The sequence below is a fragment of the Vombatus ursinus genome, unplaced genomic scaffold (genome assembly GCF_900497805.2).
Source record: "Vombatus ursinus unplaced genomic scaffold, bare-nosed wombat genome assembly UNPS02014932.1, whole genome shotgun sequence".
Classification (NCBI taxonomy): domain Eukaryota; kingdom Metazoa; phylum Chordata; class Mammalia; order Diprotodontia; family Vombatidae; genus Vombatus; species Vombatus ursinus.
This window is the reverse complement of record NW_020954710.1, coordinates 2024222-2046520: the sequence shown is the minus strand read 5'-3', so window position 1 is coordinate 2046520 and position 22299 is coordinate 2024222. Positions and strand designations below refer to the sequence as shown.

General features: G+C 46.5%; 1 protein-coding gene across 4 annotated transcripts in view; it reads right to left on the bottom strand.

Moving 5' to 3' along the window:
- The window catches only part of LOC114029553 (multiple epidermal growth factor-like domains protein 6), a 381178-nt gene that overhangs the window by 55025 nt on the left and 303854 nt on the right, over positions 1–22299 (bottom strand). For all 4 annotated transcript variants that reach the window (XM_027844048.1, XM_027844051.1, XM_027844049.1 and 1 more), the window contains 7 exons: positions 9048–9170; positions 6502–6624; positions 5455–5592; positions 4473–4592; positions 3731–3853; positions 1849–2019; positions 75–206 (listed from right to left, as the gene is read on the bottom strand). In XM_027844048.1, the coding sequence (XP_027699849.1) occupies positions 75–206; positions 1849–2019; positions 3731–3853; positions 4473–4592; positions 5455–5592; positions 6502–6624; positions 9048–9170 (930 nt within the window). The remainder of the gene's footprint in view (positions 1–74; positions 207–1848; positions 2020–3730; positions 3854–4472; positions 4593–5454; positions 5593–6501; positions 6625–9047; positions 9171–22299) is intronic.

The window sequence follows — 22299 nt, the reverse complement described above, 5'->3', positions numbered from 1 at the left end:
ACTCATTAATTCATTCACTCATTCATTTATGAATTCACTCATTCATTCATTCATTTATCAAATTCATAACTTACTTTGGTTGCAAATGATACCCGTCCAACCCTCAGGACAGTCACAGCCGTCAAGCTCAAGGCGACAGGTGCCCCCATTCCTACAGTCATCACACGTCAGGCTGCAGTCATGGCCAAAGGTGTCATCCAAACAGACTGCAATGATCAGGAGAAGGAAAGAAAAAGCAGGCCTCTGAGGGGGTGGCAGGTAACTTTACAGTCGGGCTCCAACCTCTCATTCCGGACTCCTTTTGTGTGACCCCTCTCTCTCACTCTCCTCTGTGTTCCAGTCAAACTGGCTTATTTTCTGTTCCCGAGCATCCCATCTCCCACCTTCAGGCCTTTGTCATAGATGTTCCTCATACCCACATTGCTCTTCCTCCTTTCTCAAAGCTGTTTCTAAGAATCCCAGGGTCCCTTTAGGGCTCTCAACTCACATGCCACCTCCCACAAGAGGACTTTCTTGATCCCTACTGATGAATTACTTATTAATTAATACTAAAAGATTTTGTATAGATTCTACCCTCATGTGTAAAAGTCAACATCGATTCCTCCCAATAGAATATAAGCTTCTTGAGGCTAGGGGCTGTTTTCCTTTTATCTTTGTATCCTGGCACTCAGCCTGGTGTATTGTTGTTGGACAGTCATTTCAGTCATGTCTGATTCTTCATGACCTCATTTGGAGTTTTCTTGGCAAAGATGCTGGAGTGGTTTGCCATTTCCTTCTCGAAGGTATATAGTAGTTGCTTGGTATACAGTAGGTGCTTAATAAATTCTTGGTGAATTGGCCAGAATGGAGGCACTACCTGCCCAGGGCTTTTTCTAGGCAACTGGACCAATATATCCAATGTTTAGGTAAGTTCTGTGCTGCAGTGCCCTGGACATGGGGGAGGAGGCCTGGCTGAGTGGGATGAGTGGGCGGATGGGGGCGCTTGTGCCTCTCAATCTTCAGATTCTGCGATTCCGGGACTTCTCTCCTTCCTCCTTCTTTAACATCATTCCACCGAGTGACCATTTATTATAACCCCCTCTAACATATAATGTGGGGGCAGCTAGGTGGCACAGTGCACAGACTGCTGGGCCTGGAGCCAGGAAGACTCATCTTCCTGAGTTCAAATCCAGCCTCAGACACTTACTAGCTTTGTGATCCTGGGCAAGTCACTTCACCCTGTCTGCCTCAGTCTCCTCATCTGTAAAATGAGCTAGAGAACGAAATGACAAACCTCTCCAGTATCTTTGCCGAGAAAACCCCAAGTAGAGTCATGAAAAGTTGGATGTGACTAAAAAATGACTGAACAACAATAATATGTAGTGTTGCTTCACTGAACGTGTCTAGGGACCTCACAAGGCCAAATGAGGACAGTATGGCCTTGATGTTGTGGGAACAGGAATCCAAGCAGGACAAATGATCTGGATTTGATTTTCAAACTCAGACACTTAGTATCTGAGTGACCCTGGGCAAGACATACTCTAGGCCTCAGTTTCCTCATTTGTAAAATGAAGGAGTTGTACTCAGTGATCTGTGAGGTCCCCTTCTGGCTGTGGATTTATTCTATGCCTCTGGATAAGCTGCTGAACTTCTCTGGGCCTCCGTTTCCTCTTTTGTAAAATGCAAGGCATTGCACAAGGCTGGGGTGGGGGGTGGGGTCTGAATAGTTCTAATTCCAAGATCCTGCAGATACATGGCCTCATTTGAGGATGAGGATCCGATAGCCCTTGGCATGTATGGGCCAGGAAAGACCCAGGTTCAGAGGACCAGAGCCAACAGGGCCTGCTCCCCAGACAGGCCGGTTCTCACCAAACTTCTCCGACAGCGTGTGCTCTCCTCTGGCCTCCATCTCCTCCTCATCCCCCGCCTCATATTCCTCTTCAAAGAGCTGGGCCAGCTCATCGTGCAACACAGCGATGTGGGGGATGGGCCGTACAAAGGGCTGCCGCCCATCCAAGGCGTCGACTGAGTCATCCAGGGCTAGGGAAAGGACGGCAGAGAAATGCTCAGAACTTCTCTTCCTCCCTAAGACCCAGCAGGGGCAGGGAAGGCACCTACAGTCCTTCAGCTGAGTGGATGGAGTGTCGGACTTGACATCAGGACGACCAGGCCTCAAACACGGCCTCAGACATTTACTAACTGTAGATGTCAAAGACAGAATTTGAACTCGGGTCTTCCTGGTTGAGGCCAACTGCCTCACACTTTGGTGATCCCAGCCTCAGTTTCCTCACCTGTAGAATAAGGGAGTTAAACTTGATAGCCTGCAAGATCCCTGCCAATGCTAAATCTTTGATCCTGGGATCATCCCACCATCTCTAGGTCGAGTGTCCTTGACTCCTCACTAAAGTACCAACATCCATCCCAAGGATGTCCGGGGTTCTTAGAGCGTGAATCCTCTTTTCTCCTGTCCTCATCACCCCTGACCCTGAGCCCCACTTGGGAAAGATGATAACAACAACATCGCTAACACCTTGCACCCAAACCTGCCAATTGACAAAGACCAATCGATAACATTGTTCCTATGTCCCTTCGTAATGTTGTTGCACCTAATATGGCAGGTCTAGGGAAGCCCTAAGAGGCAGGGCACAGCTTTCAGGGAACCCCTTTCTACTGCAGGGATTTGGGTTTGGAGGCAAGAGAGTCTGTAGGGCATCCAGGCCAGATGGAATGTGTTAGCCTAAGAGATTGTGCAGGCCAGGAAACATCAACAAATTTAAGGGCTTATACCAATTTTCCTGGAAAGGTTTAGATAAATGAAACCATTTGGATTTAGGGACGTCAGCTTCCCTTCTCACTTTCTGAATGATAAGGAGGTTGGACTGGGCTTGCAAAAGGGCTTTTCCAGGAAGGAGGTCCTATGAGCATAAATGGTGGCAGGGCCATCATGGACATCCAGGGGAAGTCAGAGATGGTCGGGCGAAGATGTTGGTGAGGAATCATGCCCCCTCTAATGACATCAGACAAATGGTATCCTAAGTTAGAGGGACCAGCTATTGCGGGAAGGTTAATGCAATATTAGACTGGAGTAAGAAAGGCAGAGGGCCCAGGCCAGTGAGATGATACAGTCCCGTCATCCTCTGCCCTGGTCAGACCAGACGTGGTCTTGGAGCCACTTCTTAGAAAGGATATTGTCAAGCTAAGGATTGTCCAGAGGAGGGTGATTAGGATGGGGAAAGATCTGAAAACCATGCCACATAAGAATGGGCTGAAGGACCCGGGGAGCCTGGAGGAGACCTGGGGAGGACACGAGAGCTGTCATCAAGGAACCCAAAGCAGGGTCATTGGGAAGTTGGACGAAGCTTATTCTGCTTGGGCCCTGAAGGGGGCAATGGAAGGCAGATTTGGGGTTGATGTAAGGAAAACCTTTCTAACAAGTCGAGTTTTCCCAGCGTGGAATGGGCTGCCTTGGGAGGTGGTAGACCCCCCCTTCCTAAAGGGGGAGTCAGTGTCAAAGTTGGGTGACCATTTGACCTCTTGCTCAAGGACAGTTTGGACAAGGTGGCGTGTGAGGTCTGTTCCAGCTCTGAGACTCTAGGACTTGGGATGTCCAGCACCAACCCTGGAGAATCCCAGGAGCTGCCCCTTTTCTTAGCCAATGGGAGGCCATTATGGTTGGGTGCCATATTGGGTTGGGTCTGGATCACAGACAGCAAGGAAGGGAGAAGGGATCCCTGGGACCCGGGGCACTCACGGGTACAGCTCCTCCGATCCTCCTCCAGCTTGTAACCAATTTCACAGGTGCATTGGAAGGAGCCCACGAGGTTCTCACAAATGTGCTCACACCCGCCATTGTTGGAGGAGCACTCATCGACATCTATGGAAAACCGAAAAAAGAGTGATAGAACCCCAGGACCCCCATGGCCTTGGGGAGTCCCAGGGAATTGGGGGTGACTTGTGTTAGTTCAAATTTCTGGGCACCCAGGGAGCAGACCAGTCCCCAGTTGGCCATGGGCAGCTCAGGACAGTCCTGAGGCTACTGACCACATCAGCCACACTCAGAGACCATCTTAGAATAGTGGAGTCAAAGCTACCTAATACCTGTGTTACCTTGGGTGAGTCACTATCTTAAAAACAAAACAAAACAAACAAACATTACAAACCAACCTTTCCCCACCCCCAGGATATTCAGCAGGGACTCCAAGACAGGGAGAACTGGGTTCCAATCCCATCTCAGATATTTATAGACAAGTCATTTCACCTATGTGAGACTGTTTCCTCATCTGTAAAATGGGGATAATATATCACAGCATCTGTCTCCCACTGTGAGGTTCAAATGAGCTCATGTCTCAGCCTTGAGGCCGGCTGAAACAAAGAGGGACGCTGCTACCCCGGGGAGAGGGGGGAGGGGGCCCGGACGGACAACAGCAGGGGCCCTGCTGAGCTTACCTTCCCATTTCTCCAGAATGCCGACTGCCCCCACTTGCAGTACTCACCGTCACACCCGCAGCCATCTGTGCTAAGTCGGTACCCAGCGTAACAGCCACACTCATACCCTCCTGGGTTGTTGGTGCAGGCCTGGGCACAGCAGGGGCTGCTCGCACAGTCGTCGATATCTGCAGGAATGGTAATTAACAGGACGCCCCTCAACAAACCCTTGCCCTGCAGGGCTCCTCGGCTCCTCGGCCACCCATCTGGTTTGGAAGGCCATGGCCTTCCGAGTGGGGCTTCCCATCCCAGTAAGTGACACGGGTGGTATTGAGGGGGTGGGTACCAGTCTCCCTAAAGGAGATCTCTTCAGCACCAGGATGTGCCCAGGGTGGAAGGCTGTACTGATTATACAAGCCCTGAGTGGATTACCAGCATGTGGGGGAGTCAGCCTCAACCAGGAAGGCCTGGGTTCAAGTCCCATCTCTGACACATACTGGCCACGTGGCCCTGGGCAAATCACTTAACCTTTCTGTGCTCTAGGCAAAGGAGATGCCAACACACCTTCATAAGAGGGAGTTTTCATAGCAATGAAACCACAGATACAGTCCCATGCCTCCCACTATGGTTCAAACAAAGGCAATACAATACCAGAAATATTAGTAGGGTGTACAGATGGGCAGCACAGATACGATTACCAGCATCCTGGGGGTAATTAATGCTCTTTATCCCTAGGCCCAGACCTAAGAGAAAGCCCCCTACTGCAACTCTCACTGATCTGTTTAGCAGAGTTAAGACAGAGGAGAAACTTCTATATTGGAAACTACATATGTAAACAGTTTATTATAATTTACACTTATAAAGATGTATGAAAAATCAATAGCTGTGGGACTTCAGAAAGGCTCTAACTCTGTCTCTGGCTTTGCTGCCCAGACAGCAGACACCCTTCTCGTTGGGGGTGGCAGGGGACGACGCACAAACCCTCTCTCCCCCACCCACGCTTTCCCTGCCTCCAGGAGGCGAGCCCCTCCGGCTTCACGCTCCGCTCACCAATGCAAGTTTTCTGGTCCGTGTCTAGCTCATAGCCCTGATGGCAGGTGCAGAGGGGGCCGGAGCTGGTGTGACTGCAGCTGTGGGAGCAACCACCGTTGTTGGCCTCACAGCTGTTCACGATCTCCATCTCGATGCCTGGAGACGAAAGGGAAGCTCCTGGAGGGCAGGGACTGCTTTTCCTTCTGTCTTTGGGTGCTCTGAACTTAGCACAACATCTGGTTAAGACACTTATTGAATGGGGAGGGGGAGGAAGGGTAAGGCAAACACTTGCCCAAGGCAGCCTGGCATAAGGAATGGACTGCTGGAATCAGGAAGAGCTGGGTCAAATCCCATCTCAAATATTTACTAGCTGGGTGGACTTTGGCACTTCATTGAGCCTCTGTGCCTCAGTGTCCTCATTTGTAAAATGAGGGGCAGGAGATGGACCAGGTGGGCTGTAAGGTCTCCCCCAGCTCTCAGTCTACACCCTTGTCTGGAGCATCTGAGGGGACAACCTTACCCAGCCTCTGGGGGAAACTCCCATAAACAGGAACATGGCCCTGGAGCCCCCGAGGGACATAAAGCTTCGTGCCCTAGGAAGGCTCGGCTCTTTGGGGGAGAAGCTAGGAGAACTGGGATTCCTCTCAAAGGGAGGTGCTTAACGAATCTTCTTTCAAATATCTTTGCGCAAATTCTAGGCTTATCTTAATCCTTCCTCCATGGAGCTACCCTTCCCTGGGAGAAAGGAAGAGGCTCACAGATCCAGAGCAGGAAAAAAGCCCACAGGATATCCAACCCAACCCCTCCATTTTACAGATGAGGAAACTGAGGCCCAGAGAGGTGAAGTGACTTGTTTGCGGTCATACAGGGAGGATGAGGCAAGGTTGGGACGTCAATGTAGGTCCTATGATTCCAAAGACAGCTGTCTTTCTATCATCTCAGGGCCTCTCCCCAGAAGACGCAGCCCAGGATGCCAGCATGCATGGCGCTGGGCCCGCTTAGGAGTTAGAGAGGACCAGGACCCCTGGGAGACCCACAACCCGAGACCTGGGGGGCCATACATACGGTAGCACTGCCTGCTGTCTGATCCCAGCTCATAACCCGGGTTGCAGACGCACTTGAAGGAGCCGCGCGTGTTGAGGCAGCCGTGTGAGCACATGGCCAGGCCCAGGGCACACTCGTTCACATCTGGAAAGCAGACAAAAAGCTGAGGCCCCACGGACAGACGAGGCAACCACCAGTACCCCCAAGTGACCCAGTGTCCTGGCAAGTCAACTTGGCTCACTTCTGCAAACATTTACCACATGTAGAAGACTAAGGAAGCATAAGATAAGTACAAAGGAGAAGACCGTGCAGATTCTAGGAGAAACTATAGAGGAACAGGTCATTTCCATCCGGGATAGGAAGGAGGGAAACAAACATTTATTAAATTATTTATGTTATTATTATATTATTAATATACTATATTATTATAATCAGTTATTATATATTATTATTAGTCTATCTACTATGTGACTGGCAGTGGGCAAAGCCTTTACACATATTATTTCATTAGACCCTCACAACAACCCTAGGAAGTAGGTAATCCTGCTATTATTATCCCCATTTTACAGAGTGGGAAAGCGAGGCAGACAGAGGAGAAGTGACTTGCTCAGGGTCACACAGACTGCTGCTGCTTGTCCATTCTCAAAGGGCACCAATGACCTAATGAGGCTGATGTCTTATTTATTTATTTGAAATTTAAAAAAAAATTTTTTTTTTCAAAAAGCTGGGACAATTTGTTTTTTGTCCCCGCAAAGTTTTCATTTATGATTTCTTGAAATATAGCTCTGGAAAAAAACAGGCTTTAGAAAGGTCCCTTGGGTTTTAAATGCAGCTACCTGACTATGCCTTTAAACCCAAATCACTCCAGCCTTCATTGAATGCCCAATAGTAGCCCGAGTTCCTGCCTCTGCAGCAGCAGGTACTAAATAAAGGCTTGATGATTTAACTGATTAAAATTAAGTCATCACATCCAGTGCCTTCGGACTCTTTCTGAAGAGAGTACAGTTATCTGTTCCACACCGTAACTTTCCCCATTGCGGTTTTGATATATCGGGATTGGCATGAGAAAGTAAATGGGAATTTTAGGGGAGTTTTGCAGAAGCTGCAGATGGCATGCTAAGGCCAGCAGACAACACAGAGCCTACGACCAAATCCTTCACCCAAATGATACAATAAAGTGCTGTAAACACCCTGTTAAAGAAAAAGAAAAAATTCAGATTTCCTCTTTGGAACAAAACATTTTCCATGGATTTTCTAGATGGCAGGGGTACCTCTCCCTAAACCCAGCGATGTGGACGGGATAACTGAATTCATAACGTATAAGCATTAGCCCTTGAGTAATTTACAAGCCTCCAGCTTTTTTCACACCTTAATAAGCCAAATTGTATTTTCCAACGTTGTTTTCTCCACCTTGCCATATTCCTGCTTTTGCAATGAAGTCACTGAATGTCAATTGTAGGTACCAAACCTATGATTTCTTCATGATAGGTAACTCCCAGGAAGGAAAATCCCCTCTCACCATGTAGACTGACACTTCTCTGTAATTTGGAGTCTTAAAAGAGTGGCCAAGAAAGCGAAAAGGTGAAATGATTTGACCTTGCATACCAAGGGTCACCCTTAAATCCTTGAAGGTCTTCTTAGCTCTGAGGCCAATTGCCCACCTTGTTGTGCTGCATTTCAACAAGGAATATAGGTTTTTTAAATAAATAATAACAACTCATACTTACTTCTCTAGTCCTGGGAAATAGCAGTTGGGTTGGGTAATTAGCAATGAAATTACAGGTCTAGACCAAAATAATAGTATTAATATTAATAATCCATACTTGTTTCCCTCTGGGAAGAATAGCTGAGTTTGGTAATCATGCATAATAATAATAATTCTCATCTACATGAGAAGCAGAATAGAATGGCTCATTTTACAGATGAGGAAACCAAGGCAAACAGGAAGAAGTGACTTGCCCAAGGTCACACAGCTAATAAGTATCTGAGGCCAGATTTGAACTCAGGTCTTCCTGACTCCAGGCCTGATGCTCTATGTACCCGCCAGCCGAGGTTCAGAACAGCTTGGGTTCACGTTCAGTCTCTGACACAGACTGACTGCGCAGCCCTGTTCTGAGGCTTAAGCAAATTGCAGAATAGTGACAGATCCACATTGGTGGAGGGGCTTTCCTTACTGGGAGTCTCCCACCCCAGTGAAATCACAGGTTCAGACCAAAGTGACAAAGACAACAACAGTCATATTTACTTCCCCGGATTTGCCAGCGATCTTCCTGCCCTATGAGAGCTGTCCCCGGTTGATCCTGTCTATAGCTTATTTGTACATAGCTGTTTCAATGTTGTCTCCTTCATTAGACTGGAAGCTCCTGGAGGGCAGGCACTGTCTTTTGCCTTTCTTGCATCCCCAGCTCTTGGCATAGTGCTTGGCACACAGTAGGTGCTTAATAAATGTTCACCGAATTGAATTCAAGCACTTTCCTCCTACTCTTGTGTGGCAGGTGGTACAAATATCGGTCCAGGGCAGCCCACCCCAACCGGGAGCAGAGAAGGCAGACTCCAAGCAGTCCTACCTTCACACGTCTTGCGGTCCGCTGCCAGTCGATATCCAGCATGGCACTCACAATGGGCCACCCCTCGGCGGGCTTGGCATCTGTGCATGCAGCCTCCATTCCTGTCCGTGCATGGGTTCCGTACTAGAAAGGAAGAAGGTCAGAATCATCATTGCCTTGATGAGTAGGGAGTAGAAGAGGAGGAGACAGATGGAGAAGCTCCCTGTGTAACAGCTGGACAGGAGATTCAGCGCAGGAGAGAGGGGATGCTGGTTAGATGGAGTCTTTTCTCCAGTACGAGGGAGGATAGACAACAGTTTGTGCAAAGATCAGGGGGTTTCAGTAGACCACAAGCCTAGTTTTAAGAGATGCAGAGAGTTAGGGATTGGGGGTGATAGTCCCTCTGTCCTCTGCCCTGGTCAGACTATTTCTGGAGTACTGGGTTCAATTCCGGGCCTCCCAGTTTAGAACAAGCTGCAGGCATCAGTGGAAAGAGCCCAGGGTCTGGAATTGGAGGACCTGGGATCAAAACTTGCCTCTGATGATTATCTGTGTGACCTGGGCAAGTTCCTCATCAGTAAAGGGAGAATAGGATAGGTGCCCTCAGAGGTTCCTTCCAGCTCTAGACCTAAGATCCCATGTCCAAAAGAAGATGGTGTGAAGACCAGGCCATACAAAGATCCAAGACCAGAGGTTTGGTCCAGAGAAAAGAGGCCTGAGAAAGGTCAGAAGAGCTCTCTCCTGTGTATCTGAAGGGCTGCCTGGGGGAGAGAGATGCTTGGCTCCAGAGGACAGAATGGGGAGCGACAGGCAAAAATTATACATGGGCAGAATTCATGCCTACATAGGAAAAACTTTCTGGTCATTAGAAGCAACCAAAAATGAACGGTGCACACCTCAGGAGGTCTTGTTCCTATCATCACTGAAGGTCTTCAAGCAGAGACAGATAACCCTTGGGTTTTGTTCAAATATGGTACTTGTTAGACTGGATCATCTGAAATCCCTTCCAACTCTAAGAGTCCTGAGTCAGTTTTTCCTCTCTCTACGAGAAAGATCGGGAGGTCAGCCCCCTTCCTGATGGGGAAGGAGAAAGGACATCCACAGCATCTCATTCTCCCCAGCCCTTTGGGAAATAAATATGGCACAGAAGGAAATGCCAGGGATAAAGAATGTCAGGAGTTCCTCACGGAGCGTCTCACCTAGACTGGCCCTCCCTGCTAATATTCTCAGAAGGATCCCTGAAGGACATACATTATCTGGAGTCGGGTTTCCCAGCTAATCTCCCAGAGCAGATGGAAGTAGTACGCGTTTATTGGAAAAGCAATATGGAGAGCTGACTGAAACATTTCCCCAAGAAACCTGGCACACTCTCATCCCCAAACACTAGTCAAGAGTGGAGGGAGGAGGTCAACCTCTTCTTTGGGTTCTTGACTTTTCCCTTCTCCAAGGCATGCCAGGTGCTGACCTACTCCTGAATCTAGTCTAACCAGAAGCAAAAAACATTCCCCCGTTCTCCCCACCCAGTGATGTTCAGTTGTTAAATGCCCCTACTTTCTCTCCTCCCAGGCCAATGAAGCTGGAGTCACCCTGTGCCCACTAGGAACCTCTGTCTCTAAGGTCTTGGTCTTCTGCCCCTCTGGGAGGATCCCCATTGGAAGTAAGAGGCCAGGAAGAGCTTTCCACCAACCAGAGCCTTCTCTCCACTTCTTTTTGGTTGGCTTATTGAGACTTAGGTTTGTGCCTTTCCAAAGATGCAGCCCCAAGAATTTCAGGGGAGAAGGTTCTGGAGGAGGTTGGCCCCAGCTCCAGAATCAAGACGGTGAGGTGGGAAGGGAGCAGGAACTAGATATGGCTAATTCTTCATAATTCCAGGTATGGTTTCGAAGTAATGAAACCAATCATAGAAAACTGACTCTCTCCTGGACTATGAGGAACTTGGGGGGGGTGGGAAATTGAACGCTTTTCTGAATACCCCCCAACTCTCATTGGATCACAGAATCTCATGATTGAAAAGGGCTTCATCAAGTTGAATTTGTACATATTGGTGCATCATAAGTCATTGGCCTGGGTAACACAGAGAGAAGTTAGGGGACAAAATGCAACTTCTCCCCAGTAGGAGCTGGTTAAAGGATGGTCTCACCTGAACCCACGAGAATGGAAAAAATGAATTTTAGGCCTTTCCCCCTCCCTGTCCTTGAAGTCTGATGTTGCACATTTGAGAATCACAGAATTTCAGAGCCAGAAGTCCAGTTGAGTCAGCTAGCATTGATTAAGCACCTACTACGTGCCAGGCACTGTGCTAAGGGCAGTGATGACTTCCAAAGCCATCTAGTCCAGTCCACAGAATCTACAACATCTCTGACAAATGGTCACCCAGCCTCAGTTTGAAAACCTCCAGGGATGGGGGACCATCACCTTTAGAGGTAATCTCATCTACTTCTGGACGGTCCCAACCCCCACAGTGGATAAGGGTTTACATTGCATTGGTTTGGTCCTAGAAAGATGAATTAAAGAGCATTGCATGGAAATTACAAAGAGGTATGTTCCAACTCAAGGTAAATGAAAATTTCCTGACTCTCCAAGAGTGTGACATCCTGCCTTGGGAGGTAATGAGATCTCACTCAATAGAGGGATCTCAGAGCAAAGGCTGGATCTCTATTTGTCAGGTAAGCTGGAGACGGCTGGTTTCTCCCCCAGTCACTTAGCTTTCCTGTGCCTCAGTTTTCTCATCAGTAAAATGAGGGTTGAGCTAGACAAGTTCTGAGGTTCATTCCAGCTCTAAGCCTAGGAGGCTGTGATTGTGTAATGCAATGGCCTCTGAGAGCCCTAGCCTCCCTGAAATTCTTCAGTTCTGAAATCTGTACTGTAAATCAGAGGCAGCTAGTGGGTGCAGGGGATAGGACACTGGACCTCAAGTCAAGAAGATCCGAGAACTTACTAGTTGTGTGACCCAGGGGGAGTTGTTTGCCTCAGTTTCCTCAATTGTATTATGGGGATGATAATAATAGCACCTACCTTTCAGGGTTGTTGTAAGGATCAAATGAGATAATATTTGTAGAAAACACTTAGCACAGGGCCTGACACATAGTAGGCACTTAATAAATATGTATTCTCTCCCTTCCCTCCCCCAGTAATTCCAGACTCCAGGGATGAAAAAAAAAAACAAACCACACCACTTAGTAAGTAGTTTTTCCACCCAGTTCCACCCTTGTACTCAGGTAAGTTGATTCCTAAGCCAGCTTCCACATGGAAAAAGCGAGCTCATTTTCTGTTTTTTCCCCCATTCTCTTTCTGTTTCATGCATTCCAGCATCCCAAATTTTTCACTATTAGGAAATTTTTTGCTGAACCTAGCCTAACTCCCATATGCTGCTGCTTAAGCCTATGCAGTTACGTTTTTCCTGGCTGTATCTATGTTTAGGTTTGAAAAACCATAAAGAAAAGGGGAAAATGTGACCGCTGGAGGCCTTGAACCTTTGGGTGGGAAGAGACAGACAGACAAACTCCCAGACTCAGTTTCTGCTATCCTCCTGAGGCTGGTAATAGGGCTGGCACCAGCATGAGCTGGACACAGTCATGTTGGCATCTATCATTATTGATGGTGCAGGAGAGCCAAGGGACTGAGTCTGGGGTCAGTGAATGTCATCCAAGGTCACACAATACACAAAGTCAACGGCAGGACTGAGGCTAGTACTCAGGGCTGCTGTCTGCTGGTCCAGGGAATTTTCCAGGATTCTACTACATTAAAAACCCTTGCCCTTGAGGGCCTATCAAGACTAGACATTATAAATTAGATGTCTTTTTTCCCAGGCAATTAGAGTTAATTGACTTGCCCAGGATCACATAGCTAGTAAGTGTCTGAGGCTGGATTTGAATTTAGGTCACCGACTCCAGGGCCAGTGCCTCATTCTAGCTGCCCTATAAATCATATTTCTTTTTTCTTTTTTTTTTTTTGGCTGGGCAATGGGGTTAAGTGACTTGCCCAGGGTCACACAGCTAGTAAGTGTTATGTGTCTGACGCTGGATTTGAACTCAGGTCCTCCCGAATCCAGGACCAGTACCCGATCCACTGTGCTACCTAGCTGCTCTATAAATCATATTCCTATAGCACTTTACGTTTGAAGACAAGGAGCCATAACAGAGAGTTGGCCTGGAAGAACTGGGTTCAGGTCCTCCCTCACTTAATGTCTCAGTTCTCTCATCTGTAAAATGGGGATAATAATAATACATGGAGGGCCTACCTCACAGGGCAGTCAAGAAGCCTGAGTATTTGTAAAGCATTTTATAAACTTTAAATAGCTGTAGAAAAATGCATTATTACTATCTCTTATTATTGTCAACAAAATGCATCCCTCACAGTAACTCTAAGATAAAGTAGGGCTAATAAATATTATTATTCCCATTTTATAGATGAGAAGGTCGAGGCCCAGAGAGGTTCAATGATTTGTCCACTAGCTGCCTCTCTCCATGGAGCCTAAGGGGGTTGAGCCTGTCCTCCATTAAAAAAAAACCCATACTGGGGCAGCTAGGTGGCGCAGCAGATAGAGCTCTGGCCTTAGAGTCAGAAGGACCAGAGTTCAAATCTAGTCTCAGACACATGTTACTTACTAACTGTGTGACCCTGGGCAAGTCACTTAACCCCAATTGTCTCACCAAAAAAAAACAAAAACAAAAACCATACTTTCTTTGAATGACCAGCTATTTAGGCACATCTTTTACTCCATGGTAGGTGCTCAATAATTCAATATTTTACTAAATCAGTATACAATACATAATTGAGATTTTTATATGTAATAAACCATGATTAAGTACAATGAGAAATCTCAAACTCAACACATTCACAACAGAACTCATCGTCTAACCCTCTGACACACACACCATCAACGTGCACACTGGGGTGGTCCGCTACAGTGGGGAATAATCGCTCTTCTCACCTAGGAGTAGGAGACATCCAGCTCTCCGTGGGATTGACTCGCTCACTCCAAGCTGCCCCCACCCTAGGAGTCAGAGATGGACTGTCACCCCATGGTTACTTTCAAAAGGACGCCAGGAGTGACCCCGCAGAAGGGAAACGCACTTCCCCTATGCACCGCTCTAGGTCCTGAGCCCCCATACAGCGGGCTTCCCTTCTACGGTGCCAGTCACCCACAAGGTAACTCTCCCGTACAGATATGCTATTTACACACCTAGTCACTCGAAATCATAACTTTCAAATCTTAAACAGCCATTTCCTTAACAATAAAGCAAAAGAAACAATAATATTATGGATAATAATATATTAAGGCAAACGCATAAGTAGTAAAATGCATCACGATATACGTGTAAACCCAGATCCCACATCGTCCCACCGATGCAGTCATTATCTATGATGAAGAGTAGATGCACGTAGCAGCAAGGAGACACAAGAGGGAGGAAAGTCTGTGTGCTCGGGGCAGCTCACAACTCTGGATTTCAGACTTCAATGGTATTGGTCCATTAAGCAACATCTTCACCGGATAAAACTGTGTCTCTGCTCACTAACTACTGATCCTAATCACTGCAACTGGAAAAACCCTCCTCTCTCCTCTCCCCTCCCCTCTCCTCTCTTCTCCTCCTGATTGTCTCTTCTCTTCTCCTCCCCTCTCCTCTCCTCCTGGACTTCTCCTGTCCTCCCTCCTTCTATCTTCTCCTCCCCTCCCCTCACAAGCTCCTTCAGTTTGCTATTAATGGACTTTTAAACAAAAGCGTTAGCTCTTAATGCGAAGAGCCAGACAACTGCAAGGCTCATCAAACTGGCTACCTGTGGGTGGTCCCACCAGTCACTCGCTCACCCAGGTGCTGGGTTGTCCAATCAGAACAGAGCTCGCAGTAAAGCATCCGAGGCCGCCTGGAGCTCACAGGGCTATCAAAGCAGCTGCAAAGCCCTTTCTGCTTTTCCATTTCACGCCAGAGGTGGCAACAGAGAGTAACAGACCCTTAGGAGAAGCTTTACCTCTTTCCACCTCTAGGTGGCCCTAAAGAGCAACAGAGGTCATAGGAGCTCTTGGCAAATGACATCACTTCTCTCTCCAACCAATCAGGGCCTACTCAGATGATGTCTATCAGCTGATTGCATCTAACTCAATCCCAACTTTTCCCTTCTTTGCCTCAGTTTCCTCTGCCGTCCTCCTCCCCTCAAAAGTTTAATTAAATGAGAGCCTTCTAACTTTCAGCGACTTACCTTTCACTTAAAAAGGCAAAACTGCCCAAAAGACCCCCATCAAATGGACAATCCTTTTAAAATGATAACCATCTCCAAATATTTGTAATTTCTCACATTAGTCATAAAACATGCATATGCAAAGTAGATGAGATGCCCATCATGCTTTGCAGCTCTGACCTCAGCAGAGTCTTCAGTCTTTTTGATGCCTTTGAGACTATGTTTCTCACTCAAATTTCTCTAGTTTTTTAATAAATGAAAGGTCTCTTTCTGCCTCTTTGTAACATTAGATTATTTCCCCACAAGAGACTCATCACTCCACATTGTTGACAGAGATGAGAGCACTCACATCTACACCACAGATCATTCCCCACCTAAAACGTCCAAATTCAGTCTGAAAGCTGTGTTTTTTCATATACATATATCAGCAGCATATATGCAAACAAAGTCATTTTTCTGCTCCTACTAGGCATAAAGATATTCGTATATAACACTGGCCATATTTCATCCCTTGACTATGAATGGAAATCTTCTTTACACAAACACACTTTTTTTCTGCCTTTCTTTTTTTTTTTATCATTAACCACTTCTTAGGAAAATAGCCTTAAAATGAGAGTGTACCTTACACTGCCCAATCCTTCCCTCTTCTGTACTTCCTTATTAGGATGGGGAGCACCACCATCTTCCCTATCATCCAATGACTAGATGTTGCCATTGGCCCTCCAGTGACACCACCCCACACAGGTCATATGTGTCACCTGTCACCCTGGTGCAAGCCTTCATAGCCTCACCCATGGACTACTGCAATAGCCTCATGGCTGGTCTCCTGCCTTGGATTTCTCCCCACTCCAATCTGGCCTCTTCCTCAAATCAAACCGATTTTTCCTAAAGTGCAGCTATGACCACATCAAGCCCCACCTACCCAATACACTCTAATGGCTTCCTCTTACCTCCAGGTTTAAATACAAAATCTCTATAATCCATAACCTGGCTCAGGTTCAGTATTAAATCTCTGACTTTTAAAGCCATCCATAACCTGGCTCTTTCCCACTTTTCTAATCTTTTTCACCATACTCCTTACTATATGCTCTACGATTCAACAACACAAGGCTTTTTACATGACACTCCATTTCCTGACTCCGTGTCTTTGTCCTGGCTGTGCCCCATGCCTGGCAGGCTCTCCCTCCTCATCTCTGCCTCCTGGCTTTCTCCAAGACAGTTCAAATCCTGCCTTCTACAAATGGCTTTTCTTGGGCCCTCCTACTCCTAGCACCTTCCATCTATGATTATCCTCTACTTACACCATAAATATTGTATGATCTTGTATGTGGAATGTAAGTGCCTTGAAGACAGGGGATATGTTTTGGTTTTCTTTGTATCACCAGCACATAGTCCTGTGACTAGCCCATAGTAAGTGCTTAATTAATTATTTTAACTGTTAACTATTGACTTTCCACTATGCGAACAGGGTATTGAAATAAGGAAAAATGAGGAAGGAGAAAGCATTAATTGTGGGGAATCTTGGAAGAAATCATAGAGAAAGCAACATCTGAGTGGCCTTGAAAGAAGAGAATTCTGAGAAAGGCAGTCGGACACTTAAGAATTTCATTTCATTTAGAGACAGCTAGATGGCTGGGCCTGTTCAAATCCAGTTCAGTCACTTATTAGCTGTGTGACCTTGGGCAAGTCATTTAACCTCTGTTTGCCTAGGAAGCAACTAGGTGGTTCAGTGGGTAGAGTGCTGGACCTGGAGTCAGGATGACCTGAGTTCAAATTCGGCCTCAGACACTTATAGTTGTATGACCCTGGGCAAGTCACTTAACCTCTGTTTGCCTTAACTGGAGAAGGAAATGGCAAACCAGTGTCTTTGCCAAGAAAACCCCATGGACAGACAGTACGGGTTACAAAGAGTCACACACGACTGAAGCAAGCTATAGGCTGATTTCTGTCCCAATGCTCCACATCACCTCTCATCTCCACCCTCAGCAGAAGCTGGAGACAGGCCTCCCATGGGGCTCTGGTTCCAATCCGTCTGAGCCACTGTGGTTAGAGAGATGCTCAGTCTGGCACTGGAGACCAAAGCCATAAGAATGTGGAATCTGTCCTACAAATGACTTGCTTCCCCCGGATTCCTGCTCTGGGCACTCAGGAGCCACCCGTGAGCACCAGGCGCTATCCTCTGTGGCCAGCTGAATTAGCTTGGCCCTTGTGGGGAGAGGTAGCTGGAAGGTAGGAGGTTAACACCGGCCACAGGTTCGTTCTGCAGTGGTCCAGGGGAGCCCAGGTGTCTAGGAGTGTGGGAGTGCTCTTTTTAAAATTCTCTTCCAAAGGGGGCTCTGGAAGGCTCATTCTGAATGTTTGCTGAGCTTGGCACTTGGCAGGACTCAGGGAATGCTGACCCTGCCCTTACTGCTCAGGCTCTCAAAAAACTGAATGGCATCTACGTACCAGGGGCTCTCATGTAAGAAAAAAGGCTGTTGGGGTTTGGGGGGTGCTTTATTGTTACTAATTTCACTCAGAGCTTCTCTGGCCAAGGAAACCGGGTTGCCTGGAAAGCAGTCTCTTCCTTTAATCCATACTTCAAACAAGAATCATGTCAACGAAAGCCGCCCTCCTAAGCGTCCCCAGATGAAGTCAGGAAGTTGTGTGATAGAGGGGAAAGGACTGACTCTGAGCTGAGAGGACCTGGGTTTCAATCTTGCCTCTGATCTTCCTACCTTCCCTCCTTGGGTCTCGGTTTCCTCGTCTCTAAGATGGCCTCTGAGGGCTCTCCTAGCTCTTAGATCTATGCTTACACACTTCTTTCCTTTCCTACTCTCCAGATCCAGTATCCCAGCAGCTCTGCCCACCAGAGGGAGGTTACCAGCTACCCCTGCATTAGCAATGCCCCTCTCTGGAGCCATTAACAGTCCAAGAGGCATACTAAGAGCCTGTCCATTCCATGTGTCATCTCCACATTCCTGGGGGCTCTGTTTATTTGTGTTAACAACACTAAGCGCATTCCAGCTCAGAACACATAATAGGAACCAGAAGCTCCTTTCTGGCAGGGGCTGGTGGGCATGGGGAAAAAGTAGGGGGAGGGGGCAACCCAGAGGCCCAGCACGAGACCACTGGGCTGCGTTGGCACTGGCCGCCATGGAGGACAAAGGAATGGAGGCTGGACAGGAAGGAGGGTTTCCTCATCAGGGTTGGAATCAGTTGGCTGGCTGGGCTGGGGATGGGCTCCTGAGTGTAGATGGGCTACCACACCTTCAAAGAGTGGTTCTTGGAGGCTACCTTATGGAGCCCAGGGCAGGGAGCTCACCAGTGCTCCTGCTTTCATTATTACCCTGGGGGACTTTTTTCTTCTTTAAACTCCTCAACAATGAGGCCTCATCCCGCTTCCAGATGCTCCAAAGCTCAGTGCGCACACAGGCTGCCAAGCCCATTGTCAGCTGGTGCATCCCTGTGATGTGGATTCCCAGAAAGCCAAGCAAGGCAGATTTTTTCCCCGGCACTGGGTTTTTGTGGGCTTGGTGAAGAGGCCAATCCTTCCATGTGACCTTTTAGCTAGGGACAGTAACTAAAACTCCAGCTGTGGACCCCGAGTCTTCAGATTGTTTGGCCAGTATAATAAAGATCTCCTGTTTTTAAAGATGGAGGACCTAGGTTCAAATCCTGCTTCTGGCACCTACTACCCATGTGATTTTGGATCAGTTAATTCATTTTACTGGAACTCAGTTTATAAGATGAGGGGATTGGACTAGAGGGTTTCTAAGCTCTAGGTCTTTGATTTGATAACCTCTCTGGAGACCATTTTCCTTTTTAGAAGATGATCCAATGCTCTCTCTGGGCCTCAGTTTCCTCACCTGTAAAATGAAGGGTTTGGATTCAAAGGCTTCTAAGGTCCTTTCCATCCCCAAATCTATGACTCTGTGATTCTGTGTCTAACCACAACAAAGTATTTCCTTCCCAATCTCCATCCATGGCCAACATGTTCGTGCAGCCTAGCCAAAGCAAGGCATTAGGCCAACCCTTAGCCAAAAAGAAACTGGATAGGGTCCAGAAGAAAACAAGGGCTTAAAGAAATTAAAGAATTTTCCACCCAAATAGAAATTACATCCCAAAACTACACTGTGAATGTATAAGTATTTCACGACTTTATGCAGTATACAGATTCTAACCAAGTTGGCCATAAAACAAGTCCTATTTTTCCCAGTTATTCCCACCATAAAACTGGAGCTGTGTTCCCACAGAAAGAAAAATCCCCTTGAATCTCATGAGTTAAATTTAGATAAAGAATAATATAATATGGTAGCCAGACCAATGGGTCTTCTAGACATCAAAAGTTCCAGGGGAGCTTCTGCTAAATTTTCCTAATTCTAGAATCACCTTTTTGCCATTGACTCCCTCCCTCTTCATTCTCTGCCCTTCTCTGGACAAAAGGAATGGCTCTCTGTTAGGAGACCCCTCAACTCCCTACACCTGCTGTTTAAGGAGGTAGCTCCCTGTCCTCTTTCTTCCTGCCCAAGATCTATTAGAACACGGATGTAACTCAATCCTTCGCCGATAGGTGCCGCCAGCTGTGACCTGTGGGACAGCACCCTGATTTCCACTTAACTGTTTGCCTCAGTTCCCTCATCTGTAAAATGAGCTGAAAAAGAAAATGGCAAACCATGCTTGGATCTTTGCCAAGAAAACCCCAAATGGGATCACGGAGAGTCAGACATGATGAAATGAGTGAACAACAAAATCCCAAGCCTGCAAAACAGAGATTAAAACAAATATTCTCACTCCCTTCTTCAAAAGTTACAGTGAAGAAAACACTTTGTAAATTGTAAAGTGCTAAAGAAATGTGATTTAGGATCATAGAAGGTCAGAGATGGAAGGGAGAGAGGGAACAAGCATTTATTAAGCACCTACTGTGTGCCCATGCACAGTGCTAAGGTGCTTAACAAATTATCTTGTGAGATAGGTGCTGTTATGATCTCCATCTTACAGTTGAGGAAACTGAGGCAGACAGCAGGTAAGTGTCATACTCAACTAGTAAGTGTCTGACAGATGATTTGAACTCAGGTCTTCCAAATCCAGTGCTCACCTAGCTTGCCTCGGGAGCTAAAAGGTTACCTTGACCAACCTGTACCTGGTTTAGGTCCCTGTTCTATAACTACCCGGTCATCATCTAACTACCATTTAAATACCTTTAGTGACAGGGAGCTCCCTTTCCTTGTCCCTAATTCTGCCCTCCTAGGGTTATAAGGTCACAGACCTAGAAGGAACCCCAGAGGTTCATCTAGTCCAGCCCTGGGGCTAGGTGATTTGCCCAAGGCTACATAGCTAGTAAGCTTTTAACCCAGGTCTGGTGACTACAGAGCCAATACTCCTTTCCATGCAGTCATGTCTGACTCGTTGTGACCCCATGGATCTCTGTCCTTGGGGTCTTCTTGGCAAAGATACTGGGCTGGTTTGCCATTTTCTTCTCCAGGGGCTCGCTCAAGGTCACCCTGTTAGGAAGTTTCTGAGGCTGACTTTGAACTCAGGTCTTCCTGACTCCAAGCCCAGTGCTCCGTGTACTATGGCACCACCTAGCTGCATCAGAGTATCAGTCTAACACTACTTCCATATGAAAGAACCTAAGACCACCATCATCTCCATCCATCATCACTGAGCCTTCTGTCTTGAGATTAAACAACTCTCCTTCCTTCTCCTGAGCCTCCCTGTGGTTCCCCTGAGCTCAGGTCTACATTTCCCACCACATAGAGCATGTTTTCTGATCCTCACTCTCAACCAAGAGCTGAAGCCTTCCTATGCTCCAAGTCAGCATAAAGTTGACACCTAGTGTTGCCTTCTGGACAATGTGGGAGTTGACATAAACACCCTTCTTCCATGCCCTTTAGATCTGATGAAAGAGCTGCTAATGGACCATTATTTTCATTATTACCTCATGCATAATCCGTTCTCATTTAAGAAGGGTTTTTTTACCTTAAGACTGAACTTGGGTTTTTTAAAAATATATTTTGGCAATTATTGCAATAGAATTGATTTTCTTTGTTATCCTATGTATTTTATGTTATGCATTCAAAACATTACTCTAAGAAAAGTTCTATGACACACAAAAAAGTTAAGAACCTCTGATCTGGCAGATTCCTTAAATTGGAGTTTTCAGAACCTTAAAAATGAGTTGATGCTCTTGGCCTGTGAAAAAGAAATGAAAAAAATCCACCTTATTTGATGTTTTACAGACGTGGAGGACTGTGGGTGAGAAATACTGCATATACTGCCAAAAGGAGTTGGTGGGTTGGTCACATTCCTAATTTGCTTTTCTTTTTCTTCTTTTTTTAAACTCTTTGTTACAAGGGATGGCTCACAGTGTAGCCTCCGAGGGAAAGATATATTCAGAAAGCGGATGATACAAAAACAAAAGTTATCTCAATAAAAGGTTTTTTAATGAATTAGTGTCCTGGCTTATCAGAAAGCTGGAAATTCTATAAAACATGTTTACTGAAATTTGAGGAGCAGCAACACCCTGAGTACCTGCCGCTAATTGATTTTAGATTCACGAGTAGCAAAAACTGGGATTTCTATTGCATTCAGGATAGGGCAGGGGGAAAAGCACAGGATTTGAAGTCTGTGGGTCTGGGTTCAAATCTCAGCTTTGCTGCTGGCTTCCTCTATGACCTTGAGCAAGTGACTTAACTTCTCTGAATCCCAGTTCTTTCATCTGTAAAACAGTGAGGTGGGACTGAGTGAGCTCTAAGCTCCCTATTGGCTCTAATCCTATTATACAATATTATATTGTATTATTATAATATATTGTAATAATTATACAATGATATTTGTATCATTGTATTATACAATGATATTTGTATCATTGTATTATACAATGATATTATCATACTATTATGTATTGTTATTATTATCGTACGATGCTATACTTATTTGAGAGTCGTAAAGTGTTTTACATTTTCTCATTGAAACCTTATGAATAACCCAGGTATTACAGATATTATTACTCCCATTTAACAGATGAGAAGACTGAGTCTCAGAAAGATGAAGTGCCCATTTTCTACGGGAAGGCTTTCCCAGTTCCCTCTCCCCCCTACCAACTGCTAATGCT